General features: G+C 59.4%; 9 protein-coding genes across 9 annotated transcripts; 7 read left to right on the top strand and 2 right to left on the bottom strand.

Moving 5' to 3' along the window:
• Nucleotides 1-11: 11 nt before the first annotated feature.
• JDV02_010022 (uncharacterized protein) lies at nt 12-2,034 on the bottom strand (the record flags this gene model as incomplete). Its single annotated transcript, XM_047991728.1, has 4 exons — nt 12-584; nt 660-978; nt 1,051-1,678; nt 1,875-2,034. 4 exons carry the CDS (start codon nt 2,032-2,034, stop codon nt 12-14), a joined length of 1,680 nt encoding a protein of 559 aa, XP_047847740.1.
• Nucleotides 2,035-3,434: 1,400 nt separating this feature from the next.
• On the top strand, nt 3,435-5,808 carry JDV02_010021 (Beta-N-acetylhexosaminidase; the record flags this gene model as incomplete). The annotated part of the gene is made up of 3 exons (XM_047991727.1): nt 3,435-3,480; nt 3,553-4,028; nt 4,126-5,808. 3 exons carry the CDS (start codon nt 3,435-3,437, stop codon nt 5,740-5,742), a joined length of 2,139 nt encoding a protein of 712 aa, XP_047847739.1. The 3' UTR covers nt 5,743-5,808.
• A 429-nt stretch (nt 5,809-6,237) lies between these two features.
• On the top strand, nt 6,238-7,134 carry JDV02_010020 (Lysophospholipase; the record flags this gene model as incomplete). The annotated part of the gene is made up of 1 exon (XM_047991726.1): nt 6,238-7,134. One exon carries the CDS (start codon nt 6,238-6,240, stop codon nt 7,132-7,134), a length of 897 nt encoding a protein of 298 aa, XP_047847738.1.
• Nucleotides 7,135-7,688: 554 nt separating this feature from the next.
• On the top strand, nt 7,689-8,936 carry PIN3 (protein that induces appearance of [PIN+] prion when overproduced). Its single transcript, XM_047991725.1, has 2 exons — nt 7,689-7,880; nt 7,964-8,936. Exons 1-2 carry the CDS (start codon nt 7,818-7,820, stop codon nt 8,735-8,737), a joined length of 837 nt encoding a protein of 278 aa, XP_047847737.1. The 5' UTR covers nt 7,689-7,817; the 3' UTR covers nt 8,738-8,936.
• Nucleotides 8,937-9,103: 167 nt separating this feature from the next.
• On the top strand, nt 9,104-10,333 carry cms1. The gene is made up of 4 exons (XM_047991724.1): nt 9,104-9,447; nt 9,513-9,690; nt 9,751-9,796; nt 9,873-10,333. The coding sequence occupies exons 1-4, from the start codon at nt 9,198-9,200 to the stop codon at nt 10,158-10,160; spliced, it is 762 nt and encodes a 253-aa protein (XP_047847736.1). The 5' UTR covers nt 9,104-9,197; the 3' UTR covers nt 10,161-10,333.
• Nucleotides 10,334-11,622: 1,289 nt separating this feature from the next.
• JDV02_010017 (uncharacterized protein) lies at nt 11,623-13,041 on the top strand (the record flags this gene model as incomplete). Its single annotated transcript, XM_047991723.1, has 1 exon — nt 11,623-13,041. One exon carries the CDS (start codon nt 11,623-11,625, stop codon nt 12,916-12,918), a length of 1,296 nt encoding a protein of 431 aa, XP_047847735.1. The 3' UTR covers nt 12,919-13,041.
• A 297-nt stretch (nt 13,042-13,338) lies between these two features.
• JDV02_010016 (uncharacterized protein) lies at nt 13,339-14,797 on the top strand. The gene is made up of 2 exons (XM_047991722.1): nt 13,339-14,293; nt 14,440-14,797. Exons 1-2 carry the CDS (start codon nt 13,434-13,436, stop codon nt 14,678-14,680), a joined length of 1,101 nt encoding a protein of 366 aa, XP_047847734.1. The 5' UTR covers nt 13,339-13,433; the 3' UTR covers nt 14,681-14,797.
• An 811-nt stretch (nt 14,798-15,608) lies between these two features.
• On the bottom strand, nt 15,609-16,538 carry CED10 (Ras- protein ced-10; the record flags this gene model as incomplete). Its single annotated transcript, XM_047991721.1, has 6 exons — nt 15,609-15,672; nt 15,742-15,974; nt 16,039-16,219; nt 16,287-16,345; nt 16,414-16,446; nt 16,509-16,538. The coding sequence occupies 6 exons, from the start codon at nt 16,536-16,538 to the stop codon at nt 15,609-15,611; spliced, it is 600 nt and encodes a 199-aa protein (XP_047847733.1).
• A 4,869-nt stretch (nt 16,539-21,407) lies between these two features.
• Nucleotides 21,408-23,087, top strand: JDV02_010014 (uncharacterized protein). The gene is made up of 3 exons (XM_047991720.1): nt 21,408-22,374; nt 22,461-22,799; nt 22,918-23,087. The coding sequence occupies exons 1-3, from the start codon at nt 21,427-21,429 to the stop codon at nt 22,963-22,965; spliced, it is 1,335 nt and encodes a 444-aa protein (XP_047847732.1). The 5' UTR covers nt 21,408-21,426; the 3' UTR covers nt 22,966-23,087.
• The last annotated feature ends 2,101 nt before the right edge of the window (nt 23,088-25,188 follow it).

The following is a 25,188-nucleotide window of genomic DNA, read 5'->3' as shown; positions in this document are numbered from 1 at the left end:
CGGGCACCTATTCAACAGTCGCCAAACGACAACAGCACTGCAGACGAATCTGGGACGTCGACCGACACCTGCCCGCCCTTGACCCTGACGGTCTCGCCGACAGTCACGTTGTGCAGCCTCACAGGCTTGCCCCGATCCAGGTCCCAGTTGTAGCTCCAGCCGTCAAACGTGATGCCGGTGATGGCATCACTACCGTTGGCCAGCAGCCGCTGGACGCGGACCCTCGCGCCATCCCTGACGCCAGCGCCTCCGACGGCAAACGCGTACTTCCTGCTCGTGCGCGCAGGTGGGTTCGGGAGCGGCTCAAGGCCCGCGCCGCCGACCGTGGTGTTGTACCCGTGCATGTTGATGACCATGACGCGGGCGAGGCGCGCCTCGTCCCTGCTCTTGCGCCCCACGGGGTGGTAGTGCGCCGCGTACGCGGCCTCGGCGGAGTCGGCACCTAGGGTGATGGCGGAGATACTGACGAGCGACGACTTCTTCTTGACGGGGCGGACCATGGCGGCGACGGCGACGCTTCCGTAGTAGGGCGCCTTGGTGCCGACGACGTCGAGGGCCGTCATCACGGGCTGCCAGGCTTGGTACTGCGGTCGGAGGAGGCCCAGTCAGTCAGTCAGTCATCACCAACCCGCCATGGCACGCGATGGAAGGAAACGTACGCGGTAGTTGGTGCCCTGGTGCATGTGGACGCGCTTGAAGCCCACCGACGCAGAGTACAGGTTGAAGTCGACGCCCCAGAGGGCGGCCCCGAACGAGTTGGACAGGCCGGGCTTGCCCTGGTTGTACAGCGAGTTGGTCTCGCCAAAGATGAGCGGCGGCGCCTTGCTGCTGCTGGTGCTGCTCTTGCCGCCAGCGCGTGCGCCGGGGAAAATGGCGTCGTACTCCTTGGTGTGCGCGTCCACGGACTGCATCGTCTTGGTGTGGTTCATGAGGGTCCCTTGAAGCGTGACGCCGGGGGACGTCGCGCCGCTGATGTAGCTGCGCGTTTTGACGTCAGTTCTCTTTCTTTTTTATCTTTGATATTCAGAGATGGGTGTGCTCCCGACGCACTTGTGGGTGGAAAAGAGCTCAATATCATTATCCTGATTCAGGCCGGCGGACCACATCGCGGACGCCTTGAGATGATTGCTGACGCCCGCATTGGACGGCGCCATGAACCGCGGCGGAGCAGTGCCACGGCAGTTCCTCCTCACAGACTCGCGGATGTGCCTCGTCGCGTTGAGCCACTGCGCGACGTACGTAGCCTCATCCCAGGTCGGCGGCCTCACGGGGCCCTGCGCCGACGTGCTGAACAGGTCCGGCTCGTTGCCGTACTCCCACGTGTACAGCCTGTCGCCGTCCCGGAGCGCGCGGCAGGCCAGGGGCACGGTGTCGAGGAGCGTCTGCCAGCCGGCGGAGCGGTTGCCGCCGAGGCCCATGTTGAAGCCGTGGGAGAAGCGGACGTCGAGTACGGGCCAGGTCGCGTAGGACTCGAAGTAGGCCGGGCCGATGGTGATGGTGGTGGGGTAGTCGGGGGAGCGGGAGGGGTCGACGACGCCGACGAGGGCGGCGGCCTGCGAGGCGTCGAAGAGGGCGTAGTCTTGGGTGTTGCCGCCGACGCGGATGTAGGGCGTGGTGGAGAGGCGGGCGAGGTTGGCGAGGAGGTTGCCCGAGTAGGTGTTGGGGTGGGACTTGTTTCCTAGACGGCACGGGGATGAATCAGACAAATGGGAAGAATCGCTCAGTTGGAGAATCAAAGACGGACTGGAGCTCGATGAGGGCTCTCGGCATCAAAACCCCGAGTGTCTGTCTGTGGTGATGGACATGAAGCATGTTGAAGCCGTGGTGTTGTGGCTCCATGGGGGGAGGAGAGACGGGCGTGTAAGTGGACGTACCTGCAAACTCGGGAAACGACGAAAACTCAAGCGAGTAGCTCACGAAGCCGTCAAACGGCTCGCCCAGGGGGTTCGCCTTAGCCGGCACAGTATACGCCTCGGCAGCGACCGTCGTCGCCGCGCTGGCGAGCGCAAGGAGCCCTCCAGACAACAACATCATCGTACCAGACCTGAGCGGCATCAATGGGGGTCAATGTCAAGTCAAACTGAGACGACAACGCAGTATATTCAATCCAACGAAATGCATTCGAGGGATTCCCACTCCATCATGTCGTTCAAATACTCGCACGCCGTCCCGTCCATTTAGGCATCATGTCCGGCTATTGGCGTCTTGTGTCACGGCGAAGGGACCCCCCTTCCCCGCGATGATGGCCATTTGCCGCGTCGAATCGGCCCTGTTCGCGGTGATGATGCATTAGTTCCCAATCGGCACCTCACCCGGCCGTTGCGTATCCTGCTTGGGCGGCGGTGGCTTGCATTCCCTCACAGAGCCATGTCATCAGTCGACCCTCGGGAAAATCAATATCAGCCGCCCCTTGGGAGTGGTCTGTGAGGCCCAAGCAATGTTGGCTCGACATTTAGGTCCCCAGGGGAAAAAGAAACTGGGAGTCGGATTGCCAACTTCTCTTCAAGGCGTACAGAGATGCCTTGTATTTGGAGAATGTTCACTACGTTACATAGGTGATGGGGCGAGACTCCGTGCGCACACACTCGTCCGACTTGCTCCCGCGATCGACACAAACCAATCGTCAGCGTATGTGGAGATGCACGATTCCACGAATAGGGCCATCGGTCCTTTTGCCGACTGTTGAAGACCGTGACATGGGTGCTGCGCTCGCTACCCCGCGATGCACCCCGCTGGTTCCCCCTCCCAGTCGAAGCCGGTTGAAGTTCGAGGGATTACATCCGTCGGATGCTCTGGACCGTGGAAGCGGTCCCAATGCTGTTTGCTTGCGTTTTGGGTGCTCATATGCTGTCCCGTTGATCAGTCTGGTCTCCGTGAGCGGCCTCAAATCGGAATCGGCACAGAGAAATATTGCCAGACGCATCTTTGTATCTTTGGGCGAGATAACGACAAGTCAAAATGACACGGCGGCGCCCTGCAGCAGCTGGGATTAATTCCGCGCAGGCCGGAACTTGGTGTCTCTATTCTCGAACCTATAATTGAGTCGACGTCTCGAGATGCAAGATAAACAACTCGGATGGATCCAGCTTTAGACCTGCGAGGACAGATATCCGTAGGGTCGTCATGGTTACAATGAGGCGTAGAATACTTAATAGCGCAAATGTCACATCGACCGTAGCGCCTTAAGGCAGCATAGACCGTTGACTTAATGCCGCGGTGGTGTCTGGCATCCGCAGCCTTGTACGCACAGCCCGGAAGCGGCCCCGGCACGATGCCGGGCTCCGGCCTGCTATCAGATGTAACCTTGAGATGAACACGCAGGATCGGCACGATTGACCAGCAGCACCAGTCCATGTACATATATAACTGCATCTCATGGCGTCAAACAGGGGCGGACTGTGGCTCATGCGCCAGTAGTGTCTAATTCGTGCAAGATGAGAGCAAGTCTGGCTGCCGGCTTGATTGCCATCACGAGCGTCGGTCCGTCGTCACCAGCCATTCTACTACATGACGTCGCGATCTCTGGACATTACTGATGTAAACATTTTATAGTGAATGGATGCTTCCTCACGATCCCGACCATACCGTTCAACTGCAAGCACGGACAGTTCTCTCTCCAGCACGTCAAGAGCATAGTCCTCGACGCCCGCCATGCTCAGGCGGTCGACAAGACGGGCCAGACGCTCATCCCCCCCACGCTTGAAGACTTCACCCGCACCTTCAAGGAAGATCTCAAGTCAAGCCTCGGGATAGACGTGCCCGTGGTTCGAGACACTCGACCGGCGCCCAACTCCATCTTCGTGACCATCGATGACGACGGCTCTCAGTTCAAGGACGCGGCCGGGCGCCATACGGCCGAGGGCTACCGACTGTCTGTCAACGCCGACGGCATCACCATCGCGGGCGCGAGTGCCTTGGGTGCCTGGTGGGGGACGCGCTCCGTCCTGCAGACCGCAGCTCTCAACGACAAGAATGTCGCCCACGGGGAGGGCGTTGACGCGCCCGGATGGGCCTACCGGGGCATCATGGTGAGGCATCACTTACCTTGCGCTGGTACCCCCGACGGAAACCCTGCCGCATGCTTGTCACTGACTTACACGCGCAACGACTTGCTCGTTCGTATAGCTCGACGGCGGGCGTCACTTCTACCCGCCAGACTTCATCGTGGAAATGTGCGCGTACCTGTCCTTCTTCAAGCAAAACACCCTGCAGCTGCACATGAGCGACAACCTCAACAACTACCCGCAGCGGTACTCGCGCGAGCGAACGATGAGCCTCTACTCGGCGTTCCGTCCGTGGTCCGACGACCCGGCCGTGGCGGGACTCAACGACCGCCGCAACGAGTCGTACACGCGCGACGAGCTCGACGACCTGCAGCGGCGGTGCGCGCGGCGCGGCGTCACCGTCGTGCCTGAGATTGAGGCCCCCGGCCATGCTTTGGCCATTGTCAAGTGGCGCAACCAGATAGGCCTCGAGGACCTTAGCATGCTCAACATTACGCACCCGGACACGATCCCCACGATGAAGACCATCTGGAAGACGTTTCTGCCGTGGTTTCACTCCAAGGTGGTGCATATTGGGGCTGACGAATACGACGAGGCCCTTGTCGCCGATTATACGTACTTTGTCAACGAGATGGCATCCTTCATCAAGGAGGAGTCGGGCAAGGACATGCGCATCTGGGGCACCTTTACGCCCAAGCAGGGCGCCAACGTCTCCAAGGACGTCGTCATCCAACACTGGTCGTCACGCATGGACAACGCGCTTTTCGACTTCGTCAACAACGGATACCAGGTGCTCAACGCCGACAACTCCTTCTACGTCGTCAACAAGTATTCGGCGTCCTACCCGCCGCCGCTGAAAAAGTCCCAGGCATTCAAGGGCGGCAACCCCGCGACGGGGGGGCCCTTCTCGCCAAACATCTTTGACGTCAAAAACGCAACCAACAACCCGCCGAGGGACAGCGCCGCCGTGCAGGGACATCTCGTCGCTCTCTGGAACGACTGGGGCCCCAACGGCACTACGGTGCTCGAGGCGTACAGGACGTTGCGCGATGTCCCCGCACTGGGCGACAAGCAGTGGGGGGGGGAGTTGACAGAAGACCAGTACGATGGCATCATCGATGCTCTACGCGCGGTCGTTCCGGGTCAGAATCTCGAAAGAACGGTCCCCTCAAAGACTGACGTCGTCTTGGACTACCGCTTTTCCAACTGCGGAAAGGACTCTACCTTTGTCAGGGACCGATCGGGCAACGATTACCACGGCCGTATACACGGCGAGGGCTGCAAGATCAACGGCTCGACACTCTCCTTCTCGGGCAGATGTCACATCGAGACCCCGCTCAAGAGCAAGGGCAGAGACTACACGCTGTCATTCTCCGTCAAGCCAAGCAGCGCCAACAAAGAGGGCACCCTCTTCACCGGACCGGACTCGACGCTTCTCTCCGCCTCGGCCGACGCGGCGGGTAACGTCACCATGGTCAGCGGCGGTGAACATTACGCACTCAACTATAGTCTCCCCGTAGATACCTGGACGAGCGTTAGCCTCGTAGGCAAAGGCAATCGGACCTTTTTATCCGTCTTGTCAGGTCGCGAGCCGCAGAAGATGGAGTTCCTGACCCGGCTGGGCATATGGGGCCAGCGGTTCGTCTGGGCGCCCATGGCGTTTGAGGCGCCGCTGGCACGCATCGGGGAGGGGTTCGTTGGTGAGATGAGAAACATTACTCTACGTAGCAGCGCGTAGGATGTTTGCTTCGTGCATGTTGGGTGCTACAACGAGATGACACTGGCGACGACGGTGTGCCCGGGATATACGGCCAGCTCACCTCGGTGGAAAGCAAGCCCGTATGATTTGTGACGCGAGACTCGGTGTGGAACATCTCTCAGGAACAAGATACTCTTTTCGGCAAGAGCAAGCAAGGCGCGAACCGATTTTGCGTTGCTTTCCACGCATCGTCTACGAGCTGGTCAGGTGGCACATGTGTCTGTGAGCAACCTTGTCTCTGCACCCTGTATACCATTCATTCGGAAGAAAGGCGCTTGCTACGCCAGCAACTTGACAGTCAACCATCTTTGAGACCGGTGAGAATCAATATACGTAAATATAAAGACGAGCATCGTCTCTTGGCCCCCTTTCTCGGGACAGTTGCGTCGCCGCGTTGCTGCGAGTAGCCCTTCTGTAATTCAGATCCAGTTCCAGTCACGAAGTTGAGTTAAGCCAAAGTCCGAGGCAGAAGCCATGCCATGCCTGCAACCTGAGCACGATGGGGCGTCTACTCACGCCTTTGGCAACACCTTCATCCTGCCACCCAGCGCACATCACGACAGCACCGTAATCTTCCTACACCGTCGCGGGAGCACGGGCCGGGAATTCTGCAGCGAACTCGCCACCAGCGTCATGTCGAACCTCCGGACGCTGCAGAACGCGCTGAGATGCCGTGGCTTCCGTCTCGTGTTTCCGACGGCGCGTCTTGTTTTCAGCCATTGCTTCGCCGAGTGGACGCCTGCGTGGCTCGGGGCTTTCTTCCGCGGCCTGGATTACTTGGACGAGGATCATCACGAGGTCGTCACTCAGAATATCGTCGACGGGATCGACTTCCTCCACAGCCTGATTGACGATGAGACGGAGCTCGTGGGCGGCAACGCCCGCAATGTTTTCCTCGTCGGCATGGGCGAGGTCGGCTCCATCGGCATGTGGGCGCTGCTCACGCAGCCTTCACCGGCCCGCGCGCTGGGAGGATTCATCGGCATCAACGCGAGCCTGCCTTTTGCGCCGAGCATGATGAGGCACCTGCGGGGCGAGGTAGGCCAGCCGCGACAGGATCACCCCGGCGAGGAGCAGCGTCGTCGGCAGGACGAGTTTGTGCGGGACATGTTGGGCGCGATCGTGCGGCCGAGGCCCCGGGTAAGGCCAGAGCCACTGCCTCATGTGTGCAGGACCCCGGTGCTCCTCATGCACGGGACGGACAACGAGATTCTGGACGTGGAACGCGGTCGCGAGGCCTATGCATTGCTGAGTGCTTTGGGTTTCCGCACGGCGTGGCTCGGGTATGCGGGCGCGGAGGAGGATGGGAACTGGATCAAGGAGCCGGAGGGGATGGACGACATATTTGAGTTTATCTCCGGGTCCCGCTGATTGACATTTGGTTTTGGTATTGGGGTGGTGACCTGGCGATGATAAGGTTGTTTTCTGGGCTGACAGGGATGGAGCCGATGGACGACTCGAGGACGGGGTTGCTCGGCAAGTTGAAGGCTCACAGTTGCATCACATTGCACCAAAGACCAGTACGTTGTCAGAATGCGTCGTCTACTTTGGAGAGTGTCCGTTTGATCTCCCAAAGATGAAAGAAGGGTCCAAGTATATCGTGACGAGGCGAAGAAAGATGATGATGCAAGGTGATGGACGGAGACCGGCAAGGTCATGGACATGGCCGGGTTGCAGGGCACCTGTACTGTATACTGTACAGTATACTTCGTACGTACTGCCCCTGCATCAACTCGGCCGGCCGGACACGGAAGCGGGCGCGCGGACTTTCGGCGGCCATTCGAAACCGAAACAGCGGGGGCGAGTAGCAGCGCAGCGCAGTGATGCAGTGGCGGGGCTCCACTGCATCAGCAGCACTGCCTCAGCACGACACTTCCAAGGTTACTAAAAGTTACTTGGCGCCTCCATCCCCTCTGCACCATCCGCCGTCTCTCTTGTGATTTGCATCCTACAATTCACCCTTCACTCTGCCGAGTACGACGTGCGTGCTCTACTCTCCCTCCGACAGCGCATACGATACATCGCTTGGCCCCAGGGCCCCCTCCCTTGTCGAGATGGTGTCGGCCGACCGCCAGACCATCATGGAGACCAACAGGTCGCTCCGCAACATTAAGACAGTAGGTGATGGATCGACTCGCCCGCTCTCCCGCCTGCCAGCATGCGGGGACATCTCATGTGGCGTCGCTGACAGCCGCGCAAGGAGCTCGAGAACCTACTAGAAAAGGGCGTCATCGACGAGGCAGTCTTCGACCAGATCCACGCCGCCCTGCCCGACGAGTCTCCCCTCCACGGACCCCTCCGCACTGCGACCAGCAACAACAACGCATCCCCCGCCCCTACGCGAAGCAGCCCGGCGCCCAACAACAACAGCAACGGCGTCAGCCCGCCCCCTCCGGCCCAGCAGCCCCCGACGCAGGCGTTCCAGAACCTCGGCCTCAACTCGACGACGTCGCCCGCGCCGCCCTCCTACAACGACACGCCTCCCCCCAGCGTGCCCACCCGCGGCAAGCCCGTCATCGCCCACGCCCGCGCCATATACCGCTACGCCGCCTCGGACGCGCGCGACGTCAGCTTCGAAAAGGATGACAAGATCGCCGTGCACGAGTACATGAACCAGGACTGGTGGATGGGCGCCAACCTTCGCACCGGGCAGGAGGGCATCTTCCCTCGCAACTACGTGCTCGTCGAGCCCGACCAGGAAAAGTCGGCGCAGCAGCCCTACCCCGGCGCCGCCGGATACCCGGCCCAGCCGCAATATGGATATCCGCAGGGCCCGCCGCAGCAGCAGAACCCCTACAACTCAAGCGTGCCGCCCGTGGCCGTCGCCGAGGGCGGACAGCCGTCTGGCGGGCAACAGCAGGGCGACGGCAAGGTCGGCGAGTACGGAAAGAAGTTTGGCAAGAAGCTGGGAAATGCAGCCATCTTCGGTGCGGGTGCCACGATTGGCGGAAACATTGTCAACAGCATCTTCTAGGTGCTCGGCGGATGCTTTTGTGTATGGTTCCCTTTCGCATTGTGCTTGACGGGCCTCAAGGCAGTGCACGAGGGGCAGCGGCAGTTGTCGTGAGCCTTCTGGGATGGCGTCTGGAGTTTTCCGCTCGCAAGCAGCCTAAATAGCAAGAGCAAAGTATGGCCAAATAATTGGATAGTGATCTTGTTCCGCTCCCTACTACGGGCAGCACATGTCAATGCTTGTTCTTCGACCGATGACAATAGACCTCGTGGCTCCAGAAATGGTGGAAGTCGAACCAACGCGGGCGCTAAACGCCACCAAGCGCCACCTTGACGGATCCGGGTGCCCCACCTCGAAAAAAGACCCTGGAACTGGCAGAGGCTTCAACCTCACTCATCCATTGAACGGGCCAAATTCCGCAAAAGATTTCATTGATTGTTGCGTGACAACGTTTGACGGCCATCCATTGCACCGTGTGCCTATGCATCAGAGGCCACAGGCAGGCATGTCCAATCCAAAGAAGCGTGCCGCCGAGTCGGCGCCTCCCGCATGGACCAAGAAGCGCAAGACCAAATCTCAGCAGGATGACGAGCTTCTCGACATGGAGCTCGGCGTCAATACGCTCTTCGCCCGCATGGACAACCAGCTGCTCGCAGACCACCTCGCCCAGAAACTAACGCGTTTCGGCGGCGATCTCAGCTCCGTCGAGCTGTCAGACCTGACCGTCTCGGGTGAGCGGCCTCCCTGGCAGGAGCATCCCTGGTGAGAGCTCGCCCTGCTAACCGGCTGCCCGCAGCAAACTCAATACGAGATACGACGGAATGGAAAGAGACGAGGACGCTGGATCACCTGCCTGACTTCATGGAGAAGTTTGCAGAGGATCCCGCGAGCCTGGGCAAGGCGCCCAAGAAGAAAGGCGCGCCGCACACGCTCATCGTCGCAGGTGCAGGCCTGAGAGCGGCGGACATTGTCAGGTACGATGGCCCTCGCATCATCCATCACGCGCTAGAGGTAGCCGAGCTGACACAATGCAGAGCGGTCCGCAAGTTCTCTAGCAAAGACAACGTCGTGGCGAAACTGGTAAGTCTTGGCCCAGCTCACTCGCCCCCCAGCCCCGCCTCTGCTTCAGGGCGCGCCTGCTCACCGCTGCCCGCAGTTCGCCAAGCACATGAAGGTCGAGGAGCAAGTCACCTTCCTCAAGAACAGGAAAACGGGCATCGGCGTCGGCACTCCTGCGCGCCTCATGGAGCTCATCGACAACGGGGCGCTCTCGCTGGACAACCTGCAGCGCGTCATCGTCGATGCCTCGCACGTTGATCAGAAGAAGCGCGGCGTCCTGGACATGAAGGATACGATGATGCCCCTGGCGCGGTTCCTGGTGAGGGACGAGTTCAGGGAGAGGTATGTGGACGAGAAGAAGCCGCTGGCGCTGCTGTTCTATTAGATACCCGGGGAGGGCTGGTCGGTCCGCTAGCTGCACATGGGAATACAAAGCGCTTGCCGTGCGTTGTCCAAAGAGGCCACTTACTTGGGATCGGTCTCTCTGTCACTTCGCAATCGTTCAGGGAGAAGGAGCGTTGTGGCGGGGATCGTCTTGTGTCTTTGGCGATGTGACAGGCGAGACTTCGCCTGTCGAAGGTCGTTCGTTCCTTCCATGACTGTTGCCCCCAGCGCCTAGTTTACTCCCGCATTGCGGACGTGGCCACGGTCCTCTTCCGCTTCCTCTCCACGACATCAACAATCATCGCATCACCCTCAGTTCCACCGGCTCGTCTTCGGAGGCCTTGCTTTCGTTTTTTTGGATCTCCGCTCCATCCATTCTCTCATCTCCCAGTTTTGGTGACTATCGTCATTACGACCAGCCATTTCAATCGCTATCCAGTTAGCCGACACACCGGCAACATGAAGGGGAGCGTCGTCGGCAGCCTTGTCCTGGCAGCCCTCGCTGCCGTAGAGGTGAACGCGCGAGGCCGAGTCCCAGGTAGGGAGACTGCTTGCCTGCGAGACTTCCGGTTCTAACAAGAGTAGGATGTGTCGTTGGCTGCACTTCTGCTTTGTCGAATCAGACCGCTCTCGACATGATGCGCGTCGTGTGCCATGACAGCACCGCCCAGAGAGTGAGTGCAATATAGCCCACCACGAGGATAGCCCAGTACTGACGGAGGCGCTCGCAGACTCTTTTTCAGTGCTTGGTCGACTCTTGTCGCTCGGAAGCTTACGGCGATGCTCTTGGATTCGCCATCTCTACCTGCTCTGTCCTTGGTGCTAGCATTCGTCCACTGCACCCGGTCGAAGTTCATCGTGCGGTCCTCGCCAGACGGCAGGAAATTCCCACTGAGCCAGGACCTGTTCTTCCTCGGCCCTCCACCGTAAATCGGCCCTCGGTCTTCACCTTTGATCACGATGTGTCTATCGAACTCAACTGTCGGGCTGGCCCCGATGGCCTGGTAACCTTGTCTGTTCCTGCTCCCGCGTCGACCGGCACGCACTTTGCGAGTCCCAGAATGGACTCCAGTGGATCTTCGATTGCTGGTAGCGTAACCACTTTCGCCAGCAGTAGTGACTATTCTTTCTCAGGGAAGCCAGGTCCAATTTCTTTTCAGCGGGGCAATGGCGGCACCCTTGGCTCCAGCGAGGACCCTGACTGTCAATCGACGGATCTGCCTACTTCGACAGAAGGTCCGACAGCCTCTGCCAAAGCGCATAGTACTGTTTGTTCGTGCAAGCAATCCGTCATCAGGACTTCAGGCGTCCCTCCCCAGACTCATACCTCTGCTAGCCAGCCATCCGGACTATTGCCTTTGTCTACCACTACCCCTGTCTCCCTCAATTTTCCCGCTTCAACGAGCTATCTATCCTCTTCAGGGTGTGACGAATCCAGTTCGACGTTTAGCTCCACTACTACCATGCCGAGTCTGACGTGGCCGTCAACCTTTGATGGAACCATCTCCGCCACTTTACGGTCGGAGTCCACGGACTGCTCCGAGGACATGATGAGGCTGACACCTACGCCATCGACGACTTTGAGCCTACCTACGTCAAACTCTGAACGAATTACCAGCACAGTTGTCTCTGTTCAGTCTTTGGCATCGAGCGAGCCTTGCTCCAACTCGTCATCTAGCTACACGAGCACATTCTTCACCTCAACTACGAGCTCGAGCACGAGCTCATGCACCGATGAGACGTCCACGAGCTCTTCTACACAGAATTACTCGACTACCACCAGCTCTGTGTCCACAGATTGTGAATCCTCAAAAACTTCTAGCACGCAGCGCACGCAGAGCACCCACGACTCAGCTTCTGTACGACAGGCAACCACCAACACGACTTCGACAACCGAGAGCTCTCGGACCAGCATTTTTACTTCGCAAACCGTGGTCCTCAACACTGGCCCGGCCGAGTATATGACATCGTTGCCCACCCCTCCCGCGTACCTCCCTCCCTTGAATGAGTACTCGTTCCTCAGCACGCCACCACTGTATGGCTCAAGCATTTCTAGTCTTGTCCACGACACTGTATTCAACACTGGCGCTCGCACCATTGACACAGCTTCTACAACGTCCACGCGCGAAACTACCCAAGCATTTGTCTACGGACAAACCACGGCCACCTCTGGCGCGTCACGGCAGCAATCCCCACAGGTGTTTGCTGCCTCTGCTACTGTTCCTGAAATGAGTGACGAAGGTATTGCCGGAGACCCTCAGAGCACCGGGTACGCCGGTGCGGCTCTGAAGTCTCGGAAAAAGCAAACTGGGGCTGTGTCCTCTCCAGCTACGGCATCTCTAATCAAGGGCCAAGTCATCCAAGTTACCATCGTCTCGCTCGGCGCCAACGGCATGATAGAGACGTCGGTCATGGCTGTTCAACAAGATGCGCCACTTCCCACCGGACTGGCGCTCATTGCAGACCCTCCGGAAGAGACAGGGCCCGCGAGCCACCCGTCGTTGAGGCGGCCTGCAGAGGCAACCGCTCCGAGTCCGCACGGCTTGAGCTCAGAGAGCTTCCAAAATGAGCCCTCAACTCTGAAGCGTGTGGAGGGAGAGACGCACACGTTTCAGGTGACGGGCGAGACGGCTGCCATGATGGAGGCAACCCCAATGGTGGTGACGGGAAGCTCCACGGCCAAGGAGCCGTTGCGAACAGCGACTCGCTTTGCCGTCGGCCTAGCAGTCTTGTTTCTGGGCGGAGCAATTGCAGTCTGAACGAGCAATGGCTATTTGCAGTTTGTCACACTGCCGTTTCTTTTGTATGTAATATTTGTCAGGAATCATGGGGGAATGTGCATGCCATTGTTAACAGGGTGGGTTTTCTTCGCGGGTAGAGGCTTAGACCAATGCAAAGATTGCATGGGGCATTTGAAGCACGTAGCAGAGTGTGACCGCGTGCCGCATTGTCATATTGGGTATGCTGCAGTGCTTGACCTTGCGATGGGCAGGCATTTGTTCGCAGCATTTTATATATGAGGGCTCGAAGAGGAAGATGTATCACTGACACTTGGGATCATGGGGCGACTTAACGCGACCCCTCTGGGTTAGCCTTGAATGGGTGGCAGGGGTCCATTATGGATTCGGGGAGCGGCCCCGCCAAAATTTCTGTGAAAAAAAGTCCAAACTCTGTCGCGACAACCCCAGCTTCGCCAGTCCTTGTCAGCGACTGTTGCCCCAATAACGACAATCGCATAATTCGCCGCGGAGCGTACCCCGGAACATCCGCCACTATGAAGAGCAAGCGCGCACGCGAGGCCGCGTCCACAAACGACGAAGAGAAGCCGGTTCCCGCGGCGGCGGCCGAGGAGCAACCGGCCAAGAAGCGCAAGAGAGACGCCGCGACCGCCAACGATGACGACGGCGACGCTGAGGTGAAGCAGAAGAAGGCCAAGAAGGACAAGGGCGACAAGAAGAAAGACAAGAAGAAGGACAAGAACAAGAAGGAGAGCCGGAGGGAGAGGAAGGACAAGCGCAAGGACCTCCAGGACCTGCCTGAGGAGGACGGCGAGGAAGACGATGAGGTGGTGATGGGTGAGGTTGAGGCTACTCCTGCTAGGGTGGCCAAGGAGGAGGAGAAGGATAAGAAGAAGAAGAGTGATGAGGGCGAGGAGGAGGACAAGGAGAAGCCCAAGAAGAGCAAAAAGGACAAGAAGGCCAAGAAGGACAAGCGAGACCCCTCAACCACCACCGACACGAGCGGCAACAAACCCGCCACGACCAGCAATGACGATGTCGTTAACGACGACGGCGAGGGCGAGGGCGACAAGACGGAGGAGCAAAACGGCAGCGGCAAGCCCGACCGGCACATCGTCTTCGTGGGCAACCTACCCTACACGGCGACCAAGGAGACGGTGCACGCGCACTTTGCGTCGCTCAACCCCGTCTCGGTGCGGTGCCTGACCAAGAGGGACGGGGACGCGAGCAGAGGAGGAGCTGGTGGTGGTGGTGGCGGCGGCGTTGGGACGTGTCGCGGCATCGCGTTCGTCGAGTTTGCCAACGTGCGGACGATGCGCACGTGCCTGGACCGGTTCCACCACTCGTTGTTTGAGGATGGGAAGTCGGCGGCGCGGAAGATTAACGTTGAGCTGACGTGAGTTGTCTCTCTCTCTCTTTCTGTCTCTCTCTGCGTCTCTGCGTCTCTATCCCCTTTGTTTACCCTTCCTCGCCTCCCAACTCCCTCTCTCTCTCTCTGTCTCTCTCTCTCTCTTTGCACCGCCCGCTAACCCCCACGCGCAGTGCCGGCGGCGGCGGCAAGACCAAGCACCGCAAGGACAAGATCATCGCCAAGAACAAGAAGCTCGACGAGAACCGCGCCAAGCGCATCGACAAGGAAAAGGCCGCCAAGGAGAACAACAGCAACAGCAACAACAGCAACGGCGGCGGCGAAGGCGCCCCCCCGAACAAGGAGCGCCAGAGCGTCAGCGAGAGCATACATCCCAGTCGGCTGGCTAGGAACCCCCGCCTGGGCCACCGCTGAGTTCGTAACCGCGAGTGGAAACGACGGGACGGACGACCCCTCCTAGCCGCGCAAATTTGACGGCGCTCAATTATATCGCCTTTTTTTTTTCTCTTTTTGAAGTTGTTTTCTGTCTTGCATTTTTCCTGCATTTTTCCTGCATTTTTTTCTTCATTCTCCTTGTTACGGCGTTTGGGGTCATCATGGAACCGTGAGAGCACAAAAAAGCGCATCGCCAAGTATAGAACGATACCCCCACAAGGAATCAATCTGACATGACATTCGATCATAGCTATCGCTATTCTCACCGTAGTACTATGCTCACTCTCCGTGCTTTGTCATGGCTCAGTGAGATCCCGTGCGTGCATTCGCAGACCTGAAACAGCGTCCATGTGCGTACACTACATACAATTCATAAAAGAAAAGAGCTTGGGATATCCTTGAGACTAGGAAGGGGAGAGAGAGACAAAGAGACAGAGAGACAGAGACATGGCAGAAAAAAGGGGATGCAAAATCAACCTGCCAGACGCCAGCGAGCAGCAAATCTTCCAACGCCCAGACCTTGCAGTCCCCAGCTAGCCGGCCCCAACGGATCGGGGCGTTCTCCAGTCGGGTGGCTCGACCAGCAGATTCCACCGCTCCGCCCAACAGCCCGGCAGAGACATTAAAGGGGCTCCTTTTGCAGGACCACGACACGATAAAATCTAAGGACTCGCTACCGAGCCCGCGGAAGACGGAGTTGCCTGGGCCGCTCTCGCTCCACCATGCGCTACATAGGCCGTCTAATTCTTCAAGTCAGAACTGCCCGATCGTTATCAATGAACTCTGCAGTTGATCGGTTACGCCGTGAGAGAAATTCTGGGGCCGCCACCGCTATGGGCCTCGCCCACGTCGTCGCGCTTGTGGGGCCATATCGCGCAAGGGCGGGAGGCGCATGGGCGCGTGGCGATTACAGGATTGAGCACTTGGATTTCTTCGACTTGGAGGGCTGCGGTCGAGGGTTCAACACGGCACTATAGTAATGAGCGACTAGTCAGCCTCACAAGCCATGGTTCGAGTGCAGGGGATACAGCATCACCCACCGGATTGCCTCGTCAAACACGCTCTTCAGGTTCCGCTGCGTCAGCGCAGAGCACTCGAGGTACTTGTAGGCTTTGATTTCCCGGGCGCACACTAGGGCCTGCTCGTAGGATACGGGTTCCATCCGCTTCTGTCGCAGGGAGTCGAGCGTCGCGGCATCTTCGCGCAAGTCGAGCTTGGTGCCCACCAGAATGATGGGAATGTTAGGGGCGTGGTGGTCAATTTCGGGGTACCACTGCGCGGTACATGTCAGCTCGCTTGCACGCTCATGTCGAGGATGATCAATGGACCGTGCGCACCTTGGCCTTGACGTTGTCAAACGACGGGGGGCTGACAATGGAAAAGCAGATGAGGAAGACGTCGGTTTGCGGGTATGACAGAGGGCGGAGTCGGTCGTAGTCTTCCTGTCCAGCAGTATCCCACAGTCCTAAGCTGATGGGCTTGCCATCGACCATGACACTCGCCGAGTAGTTATCGAAGCTTCAGGTTGCCCGCCCAACGTTAGCCCTTGGAGCACCGAGAGCGGAGGAGTTGAAGGGGAACCAACACTGTGGGAATGTACTCGCCGGGGAAGGCATTGGTCGTGTATGAGATGAGCAGGCATGTCTAGCGATGCGTCAGTCGACACCGGGTCGGTCATGGTCCGCTGCAAGCCTGGGTCGTGGCGAACTCACCTTGCCGACGGCACCGTCGCCGGTCACGACACACTGGAGGGCTGGTCAGCGGATCTGGTCCATCAGCAGCGCGAGGAAGCTGTATCGAGGCTTGCCTTGAGGGATTGGACACCGGGCTGGGCCATGGTTTCGGCGTTGCTCACGAGCGGATTGCGTCGAGCTTCGCGTTTCGGGTTTAAGGAAGGCGGGAGGAGGTCGGAGGGGAGAGGGGGAAGCCGAGCGAGAGAAGGCGGGAGGCGGCGCTGTTTACGAGCTGCGAGCGGGCAGCGGCGAGAATGATTGCGGAATGGGCGTTCGATGGTGGTGTCGATGCGAGAGGGGCGATGCGGGCGAGGACAGTGATGGACGAGCTGGGCTGGCCAGCGGCGAAAGCGACGGTCGTGAGGGGCGCCAGGAGGTCGAGGTGTGTCTGTGGTTGGAGGTTGAGGTTGTGTGGGTTTCAAGGCTGCATTAAAGGTCAGAAACGGCGGATGGTTGGTCGACACAGCGGAACGGAGCTAGGCCGCTGGAGCAGTAGCAGCAGGAGCAGTAGCAGCCCGTGCAGCAGCAACAGCGCTTTGTTGTACATCCATCCAGCCAGCAGCAGCATGGAAGGTGCCACAGCAGGAGCCAGGCCAGGGCCGCGGCAGCCTCCAGTGGGCTCAGATGCCCGGATGTCAGGGACACAGGGACGCTGAGGCGAGGCAGAGTGGGGCTGTGCCACCGGCGCCGCCCTCTAATGAGGCACGCTGGGCTGCCCTTTCGTCTGGAGGTTGGTGGTGTCCTGCTGGTGGTGGTGGGGGCAGCGCGCTTGAAAGGGGGAGGGGGGGGGGGGTTGCCTGCTGTGTGCCCGGCGCCCTGGCAGACGGCGGACAACCTTGGAAGGTACTCGGGAGGTACCTCGGGGCCGCTTGACGGGCGCTTGCGGGCGCTTGATAGTGGTGTTGGATAGAACCTTGAAGTCGCCTGACGGGCTCCGGCTGGCACAGATAGCTACTACCTAGGTAGTATCAGGGATGACGGCACAGGGGTGTGCTAGCGCCGCCCCCTGTGTGCCTGGCCTTGGCCGTGGAGTGCATTTGATGGCACCAAATGATTGCCAATCGCGGGCAACAGGCGGTGATGAGTGAGAGCGCGCGATGCTCCGATTGGGACCGTTGACGACGATGCCTGCCCGTATCTACCTATGGCCACGCGCGGTACCTTTGTGGCTTTTCATACATTCGACAAAGGGGGTTGGTTGCCCGTGGAAGAAACTGCGACAGCGACATCAACAGCAACAAGCTCGGTACATGGCGTATCCTCGACGAGTAATGACGCACTGGCCTGGCGCAACACAAGGGGGATTTCACAAAGCCGAGTGAAGCTCGGCCCCCCAGACACATGAACCCGGATGCGCGCGCACCATCTGGCGATGCGACCACGACAAACCGCCGAGGCGGTTTCTGGTTAAGGGGGTGGTGGTGGTGGTGGTGGTGGTGGTGGCCTCCCCTGGATGCCCGCTGTATTTGATGGCAGATCAGTGGGCGGCGCCACGGAGGTACACGACGGGTACTTGGGGTTCCACACGTCTTCCAAGCCGGTTCCTCGTTCCCTGCCAGGGGCAACAGCAGCAATCACGGCGCAAGATACTTCGTGCTTTGGGGGGGAGAGACTTTATCTCTTGTGAAGAAGGCTGGCCAACCTTGAACCATAAAGGTCAATACAATTGTCGTGCGACGCACACAACACGCATACGTACATACACACAAACACACAAACACCCACCAAGGTGGTCGTACACACTTCCTACCTGCTAGTAATGATGTACCTGATCCATCATTGCAGCGTCTAGAACGTGGCCGCCGACTCTACTTATACATCAACATTCCCCCCATGGCCCACTGCCTGCCGCTTGCCTGTTGCTTGCTTGCTCTGTCTCCAGCCCTGCTCGCGCCACACGACAGTGAGGGAACACACACACACATGCATACACGCACATACATCGTCCACGTCGTCGCCCGCGAGAGATCAAATCAACACCAAACCAATTGCCATGGCGGCGCCGGCATGCGCCAGCTCCCGCTCGCAGCCCGACGGACGACTCCTCTAGGTAGGTACGTACGTGCCCGAGTCACCGCCCGGCCTGGCTGGCGGCGTTGCACCAACAGAGTCGCGGATTCAGGCACACAAGCAAGTCCGCCCACGTTCCTCATATGGGGCCCCCCCCCGCGGCATGTTTGACGTGTTTCCGCCACGTCTTGCGTCGTCGGTCCGCCGCCGCCCGTCCATTGGGGGCCTCACTCACCCAAAGGCACGTAGGCACGCACACAAGCGCTTGCTTGCCTCCGTCTCTGTTTACTACCACCATGTCCTGTCCTATCCTGTCACGTCCTCTCCTGGCTCGTCATGTCATCCATCCCATGCCATGCCCCATGCTCGTCAAACGCCTCGCTCGTGACCGTTTGGCGAGACCAGGCAAGCAACAAACACCGCGCGCCTTCCCCTGTCCAATGCCAGCGCAAGCAAGCAAGCAAGCAGGCCGGCCAGCCAGCCAGCCTCCAACGCGGCTCGGAAACATGTCGTGTTGGGGTTTGTAACGCCCAATAGGGCGTCGATGCCGCTTGCTGTCCATGTCGCGCCGTCCGCACCGCACCGTCTCTGGCACACGAAAGCCCGAGGAGGCAGGGGATAAATGCGCGACAAGCTAGCAGTTTCCAATTCATTTGGACCCGTGTCGTGGACGCGCCCTAACAGACGGACACGCGAAAGGCCGCGGGCTGCTGTTAGTAGCCCTCTCCCGCTGGAGCCGGCGCACTGTCGTCGGCCACGACCGGAAGGGCCACCACTTGAGGCACGTCGTGCGACGGCTTTTGCCTCACGGCCCAGCCAGAGGTGAAACGAAACGCCGCGAAAACTCGCCGGAACTGACAGGCCTGAGCTCCTTTTTGGCCGTGAGCCCACGTGGCGTCGGCTACATTTGGCAATGTGTGCATGCAAACGACGAGACAAGTTGCTATTCCACCGTGTCACTGACGGTTGGCCTCGTTTGATCCGCCATGGCATCCCAGAGGTGCGGGAACGAGTGTCTAGCCTGCTGCCGCCATGACGCAACCGGGGATAGCGGCGGAGGCAGATTGTTATTGTCGAAAATTTGCGGCTGCCTGCCCCTATATTGTAGTATGCATCGACTTACACCGCGAGATTTGCTCGACGATGGGGAGTCGAGGACGCCCCGATTGCCGTCGCCCCGAATCACGGGCCTGCACCCAGCCGAGGCGGCGCGGTGGCGGGGAGAGCCGTAGCCACGCATGCATATGCACATCGCCAGAAATAGCCATGGGGGAAAAAAACCAAGTGAGCTCTATGACGACCTCGAGGACGTCGCTACGCATGTACAGTACTACGATTCAGTTACTAGCGGCGGCGGCGGCGGCGGCCTGGCCCGAACGGATGCAGGTCTTGTCTGCTCGACGCGGGCCGGCGTGGCGGGACAAGGCGCCGAAAACCCGAAACCTATTTTCGGGATCCCGGCAATCGTGGGTGGCAGCAGTCAACGGCTTCCTTGGTTGGGGGATACGCACTGCGAGGCGGGCTCGAGGGAGGGAGGGAGGCCTTGTCAGGACCCCAGTGCCATGCTCCCAATCCCCCCCGCCTTGGCGTGGAGTTGTAGATCACGAGTAGATCTGCGGTCGTTGCTGCGGACTCGTTGTTGCGGCTTCACTTTGCTCACCACATCGGCTGTTGTGTGTACGTTGACGGCAGGTTCTCTTCCTACGTACTGTTTGCCCCTCGGTGCCGTTCTGGCTCCTGACTCCTTCACTCATAGGCACTTGATGAGCTGCTTACGGCGTCATGTTCTACCTATGCCGCAGGCCTGTTATACATGACCGTTTGTAAACATGGCCATCTCAGGTCGCTCCGATACCTTGCTTGGTTTATTACCAGCGGCGTAGGGCGACCACGCGTCTATGCACGAGCCTTCAAGATCGCCGGTTGGCAGCACCCGAGCGCGATTGTGTCAGCTGCATGCGTCGCTTCCGATCATCATGCATGCAACTACGGAGTAGTAGCTCAAGGCACTACCCGTGTCCGCTCTCCCCATGGGGGTCCGCTACCATATCGTTGGCGTGGTGCATTAGCACGTACGTATGTGGACGGGTCGTTGCCTGCGCGGGACAAGATGCCGACAAATGTAAACAAACACACAAGGATCAGCAAGACGGCGTTCACGAAACCCGAGACGATAGTTAGCATTCGGACGCAAACACAAGAACGGAGACGGCCCACGGCATGTGCTTCCACGGACGGCCGCCGCAAGGCAACCACAACACGCATACGTGCGCATACGTAGTACGCACGCAATGTGGGCGTGGCCGTGTCGATAACAATAAGCTGCCGAGGCACGGCTCCCGCCATCGAACGATGCCCCCGGAACTTTGCCCCGTTTGGGCGGGGGCCTCCGTCTCCTCCGTGGCGGCGCCTCTCCGTCTGGATTTGCCCCGAACGTCCGCTCCCTCCCCTTTTGACCCGCAGCCCCGCCCCGGGAAAACTACCATTACCACCCCCGCGACGTCCGACGATACGACGATGGACGCTGGAAAGGCTCACGAGGTGGTGGATGTGTCGTCCGTCCCAACCAACGTTAGTAACTAACTTGACAATGGAGTCCAACTGGGAACCCACCCCGGCCGGCGACTAGTAGTACCTACCACGCTCTGGCGGGCCGATTCATGTGCCGCCTCCGATTAGTTATACTGGTGGGATAGAAACGTAGCCGATTTGCCGTCGATGCTGGGCGCAGTTGCCGTCTCGTCGGGCATGGGGGACCGGATGTCGACTTATACACGCGTCTGGCCGGTTCCTTGGATGGTTGTGCTTGTGCGCTTGGGCTGCTGTCCTTGATTCACTGTGTACACAACCGCGCCCCCCCCCCAAATCCTCGGCTCTTCTCTGCCAGTCTTGCATCACCGAGTCGAGTCCGAGTCGGAGTCGACTGCCTACGGCATATTCGGGCAGAAACCGCAAAACACCGTCCACCCAGCCATCACCAACATGGGCAAGGAGACGGAGGAGAAGAAGACGACGAGCGGGCTGGACATGGCCAAGCCCATGACGCTGCCGTGCGGGCTCACCATCCCCAACCGCCTCACCAAGGCCGCCATGGCCGAGGCGTGGGCCGACCGCGACCGGCTGCCGAGCGAGCGGATGCTCGACGCGTACGGCGTGTGGGCGGACGGCGGCTGGGGCATGGTGCTCACCGGCAACGTCCAGGTCGACGTCGCGTACCTGGGCACGCCCGACGACACGGCCCTCAACCACCTCATCCCGCGGGAGCAGCTGCTCGATGCCTGGCGTCGATGGGCCCAGACGGCGGGCGGCGACAACGGCAACGGCAACGGCAACGACGAGGTCGAGACGGCGACCACCACCACCACCACCACCACCGCCACCACCACCATCACCATCATGCAAATCAACCATCCCGGGCGGCAGTCCATCATCGGCGCCGGCACCCGCAGCCTCTGCGCCAAGAGCATCGCCCCGAGCGCCGTCCCCCTGCTGCTCGGCCAGGGCATCGTCCCGCGCGCCATCAGCGCCCTCGTCTTCGGCACCCCGCGCGCCATGTCCGTCGACGAGATCCGCCACGTCGTCGCCCGCTTCGCCGACTCGGCCCGCCTGGCCGCCGAGGCCGGCTTCTCCGGCGTCCAGATCCACGGCGCCCACGGCTACCTCGTCGCCCAGTTCCTCAGCGCCAGGAGCAACCTGCGCACCGACCAGTACGGCGGCTCGCCCCGTCGCCGCGCCCGCTTCCTCGTCGAGATCATCGAGGCCGTCCGCGAGGCGGTGCCCAAAACGGGCTTCGCCGTGGGCCTCAAGTTCAACAGCGTCGACCACCAGAGCCCCCGGGAGCTCGACGAGTGCATCGAGCAGCTCGAGGACATTACCGCCGCGGGCATCGACTTTCTGGAGATCAGCGGCGGCACCTACGAGGACCCGACGGTAAGTCTGAATGAATTAATGAAACCACTGCCCCCTCATGCATCGTCTTCGAGACTCAGTTGACTTACACGGTGCCGCCGCCGCAGATGATGGCCAACGCCCCGCCCAAGGCGGCCAGCACCGTCGCGCGCGAGGCCTTCTTCCTCGACTTCGCAAAGGCCATACGCCAGAGGTTCAGGAACGTGCCGCTCATGGTGACGGGCGGCTTCCGGTCCCGCCAGGGCATGGAGGCGGCGCTGCGCGACGACGCATGCGACATGATCGGCCTTGGGCGCCCCGCGGTGCTCAACCCCCATCTCCCCGTGAACACGCTCTTGAACCCTGAAGTCGCCGACGCCGACGCCAACGTCTACGCGCGCACCGTCCCTGGCAGTTGGTTGCTCAAGCAGCTCGGAATCAAGGGCATCGCGGGGGGCGCAGAGACGGTACGTCGACACATCACTCACCCCTTTCCTCCCAGTCTCGACACTCCCCTACACATTGTTGGGCGGAAAGAAAAATGCTGACGATGCTGTGTGTGTGTGTGTGTGTGTGTCCATCCAGGCGTGGTATCAAAGACAGATTCACAACATGCTGAGTGGCATTTTATAGCTATGGTAAGAGGCGCGGGCGTTGGTGGAGTGACTGACTCCTCAGTGGTATTCCATAAACGACGGGGATATGTTGGTAGACGCGTATTTGTACACGAAGAAGAGAGGTTCAAGGTAGATGACAAAACACAGAGGTGCCCTGTGGACTTTACATTATTCTAGATTCCGTCAGAATGACAAATCGTCGGATCACTCCTCGGCCAAACACACAGAATTACCCAACGACAAACCCCAAAAGTGCTCCATGGCAAAACACACATGGGGACATGGGGCAACTTCAACGTCCGCCATTGCCATTCGTCAACGGACACGACGACGACCCGGGATCGGCTCGCAGCGCTGCACGTCCCCGATACGTTGTGTGTGCGCAGGACGCCCGGGACCATAGCGGCGAAACGCCTGGCCCAAAGTCCGCCATGGTCTCTGCTTTTTGTTTGTCGGCCGGCACGCAGGCAGGCAGGCAGGCAGGCAGGCAGGCAGGCAGGCAGGCAGCTTCTTCTTGGCAGGAAAGGAATCGACTATGCGTCCGTGGTCAGAATTTGATCCCGGTGGGGGGAGCCTGAGGAACATGAAGGGGAGGGAGCAGTATATCGTGTGTGGTGACACTACTAGACTCGCTATGATTATTTCGACTTGGCTTCGTCAAACTTTGGTGTGGCTGTATCCCCACGTTGGGAGACGACTTTGGCAAACCACATTGTGAACCCTGCGGCGCGAAGCCTCGGTCGTCGAAACATGAAGGGCCGACCTGCCCCCATGTCTTCCAACACCTTTAATCATCAGAACTGTCATGAATATTCCCCCCCCCCCCAGCCTCCAGCCCTCTGGGCCGTGCTGGAGACGATCTTGGGATCCAAGAGCCAACATGACCTAAAGTGCGTAGTATAAAGAGCAGCCCGTCACCCCAAGTCAACCCGGCCCGTCTCTGTAATCTGATCCGTACATCTCCTCGGAGAGGCAACGTCGCTGCACGGCCTACACTCCAGTCCATCGGCTTGCACACATCGCCACCACTCGTCGTGCAACCACCATGGCCCCGTTTTGGCCACCCCGAGGCGAGCTCATGGGCCTCGTGCATCGACGTCAACCAGATAACGCGCAATGTGAAGACGAACTGTATGGTACGGGCAAATTCCATCTTCCCAGACGTGCGACGAAAAGCACCTAACTTGGCTCAAGAGCGCCTTGTCAGCTTGAAACAAGTCGCAGACACTTTCCGATGGAGGCGGCGCCTTAGATACGACCCCCGATTTCAGTGGCTCCTTCGCGACGATATAGGCAAGCTTGAGAATTTCCCCAAGGCCAATGCCGTGACGGTCATCTACAAGTGCGAAATCAGGCAGAATCTCCACCATGCAGCTAATTGCGCTTTGAACAACGCCGTGACAGCCTATTCTTTCGATCGCGAAGAGGAAGCCGACCATATCTTCGCAGACTACCTGGACAGCGTGGACGAACCAAGTATTCCGGGAGGAGCGGGGGCGCTCCTCCTGCTGATGCCGCTGAGCGTGTCGTGGCTAGAATATTCCAAACGGCTCGAACTGTTTCTCTATTTTTCACGGCTTCGTGCTCCCTGGAGCCATGGCCGGCCCGACTTGGGCCCTTTCAGTGATGGGATCCCACAAGGTATCCCACAAGGTATCCCACAAGGTATCCCACAAGGTGACGCAAGAGACACAGAGGCGGAGTTTAACGAGGAGATGGAGCAGTTTATCGAGGAGATGGAGCAGTCCTTGTCGTTGCGGGGGCATGGATAGTAGCCGGCCAAGGAGAGCTGATGACTGGATCAATCCACAACTTGGACGGAAACGACAGGCGCGTTGAGAAGCGAAGAGGGCCGGCCCCAAGGATTCAACAGATGGCAATGCGGAGAGTTGTTACATGTACAGTATATGCTCGAGACGGAATGGGGGGGGGTGCAGGTGGTCAAGTGTGTCTGGTCCTTTGTTTTCATCTTGGAATTTATGTCTTGCCACATGTATCTGTCGTCAAATGCGCCGTAACATCCACTCCCCTTCCGTCTGGTGTCGCGACGCTCAAGTAGATACAAAAAGTCTGGTGGTCCCGAGGTGATCAATGTGACGGAGATGTGGCACAGGGTTTGCCCTCTACCAGGTCCCCATTCGATGTAGATATTGGGCTTCTTCCTGCCCTTGCACCGTCCCGTGCATGTACTGTCATCCCCATTTGATGGCTTCTTCTCAACTCCCATGTGCTTGTGCTG

This window comes from Purpureocillium takamizusanense, chromosome 11 (assembly GCF_022605165.1).
Source record: "Purpureocillium takamizusanense chromosome 11, complete sequence".
NCBI lineage: Eukaryota > Fungi > Ascomycota > Sordariomycetes > Hypocreales > Ophiocordycipitaceae > Purpureocillium > Purpureocillium takamizusanense.
This window is presented reverse-complemented; position numbering and strand designations above follow the sequence as displayed.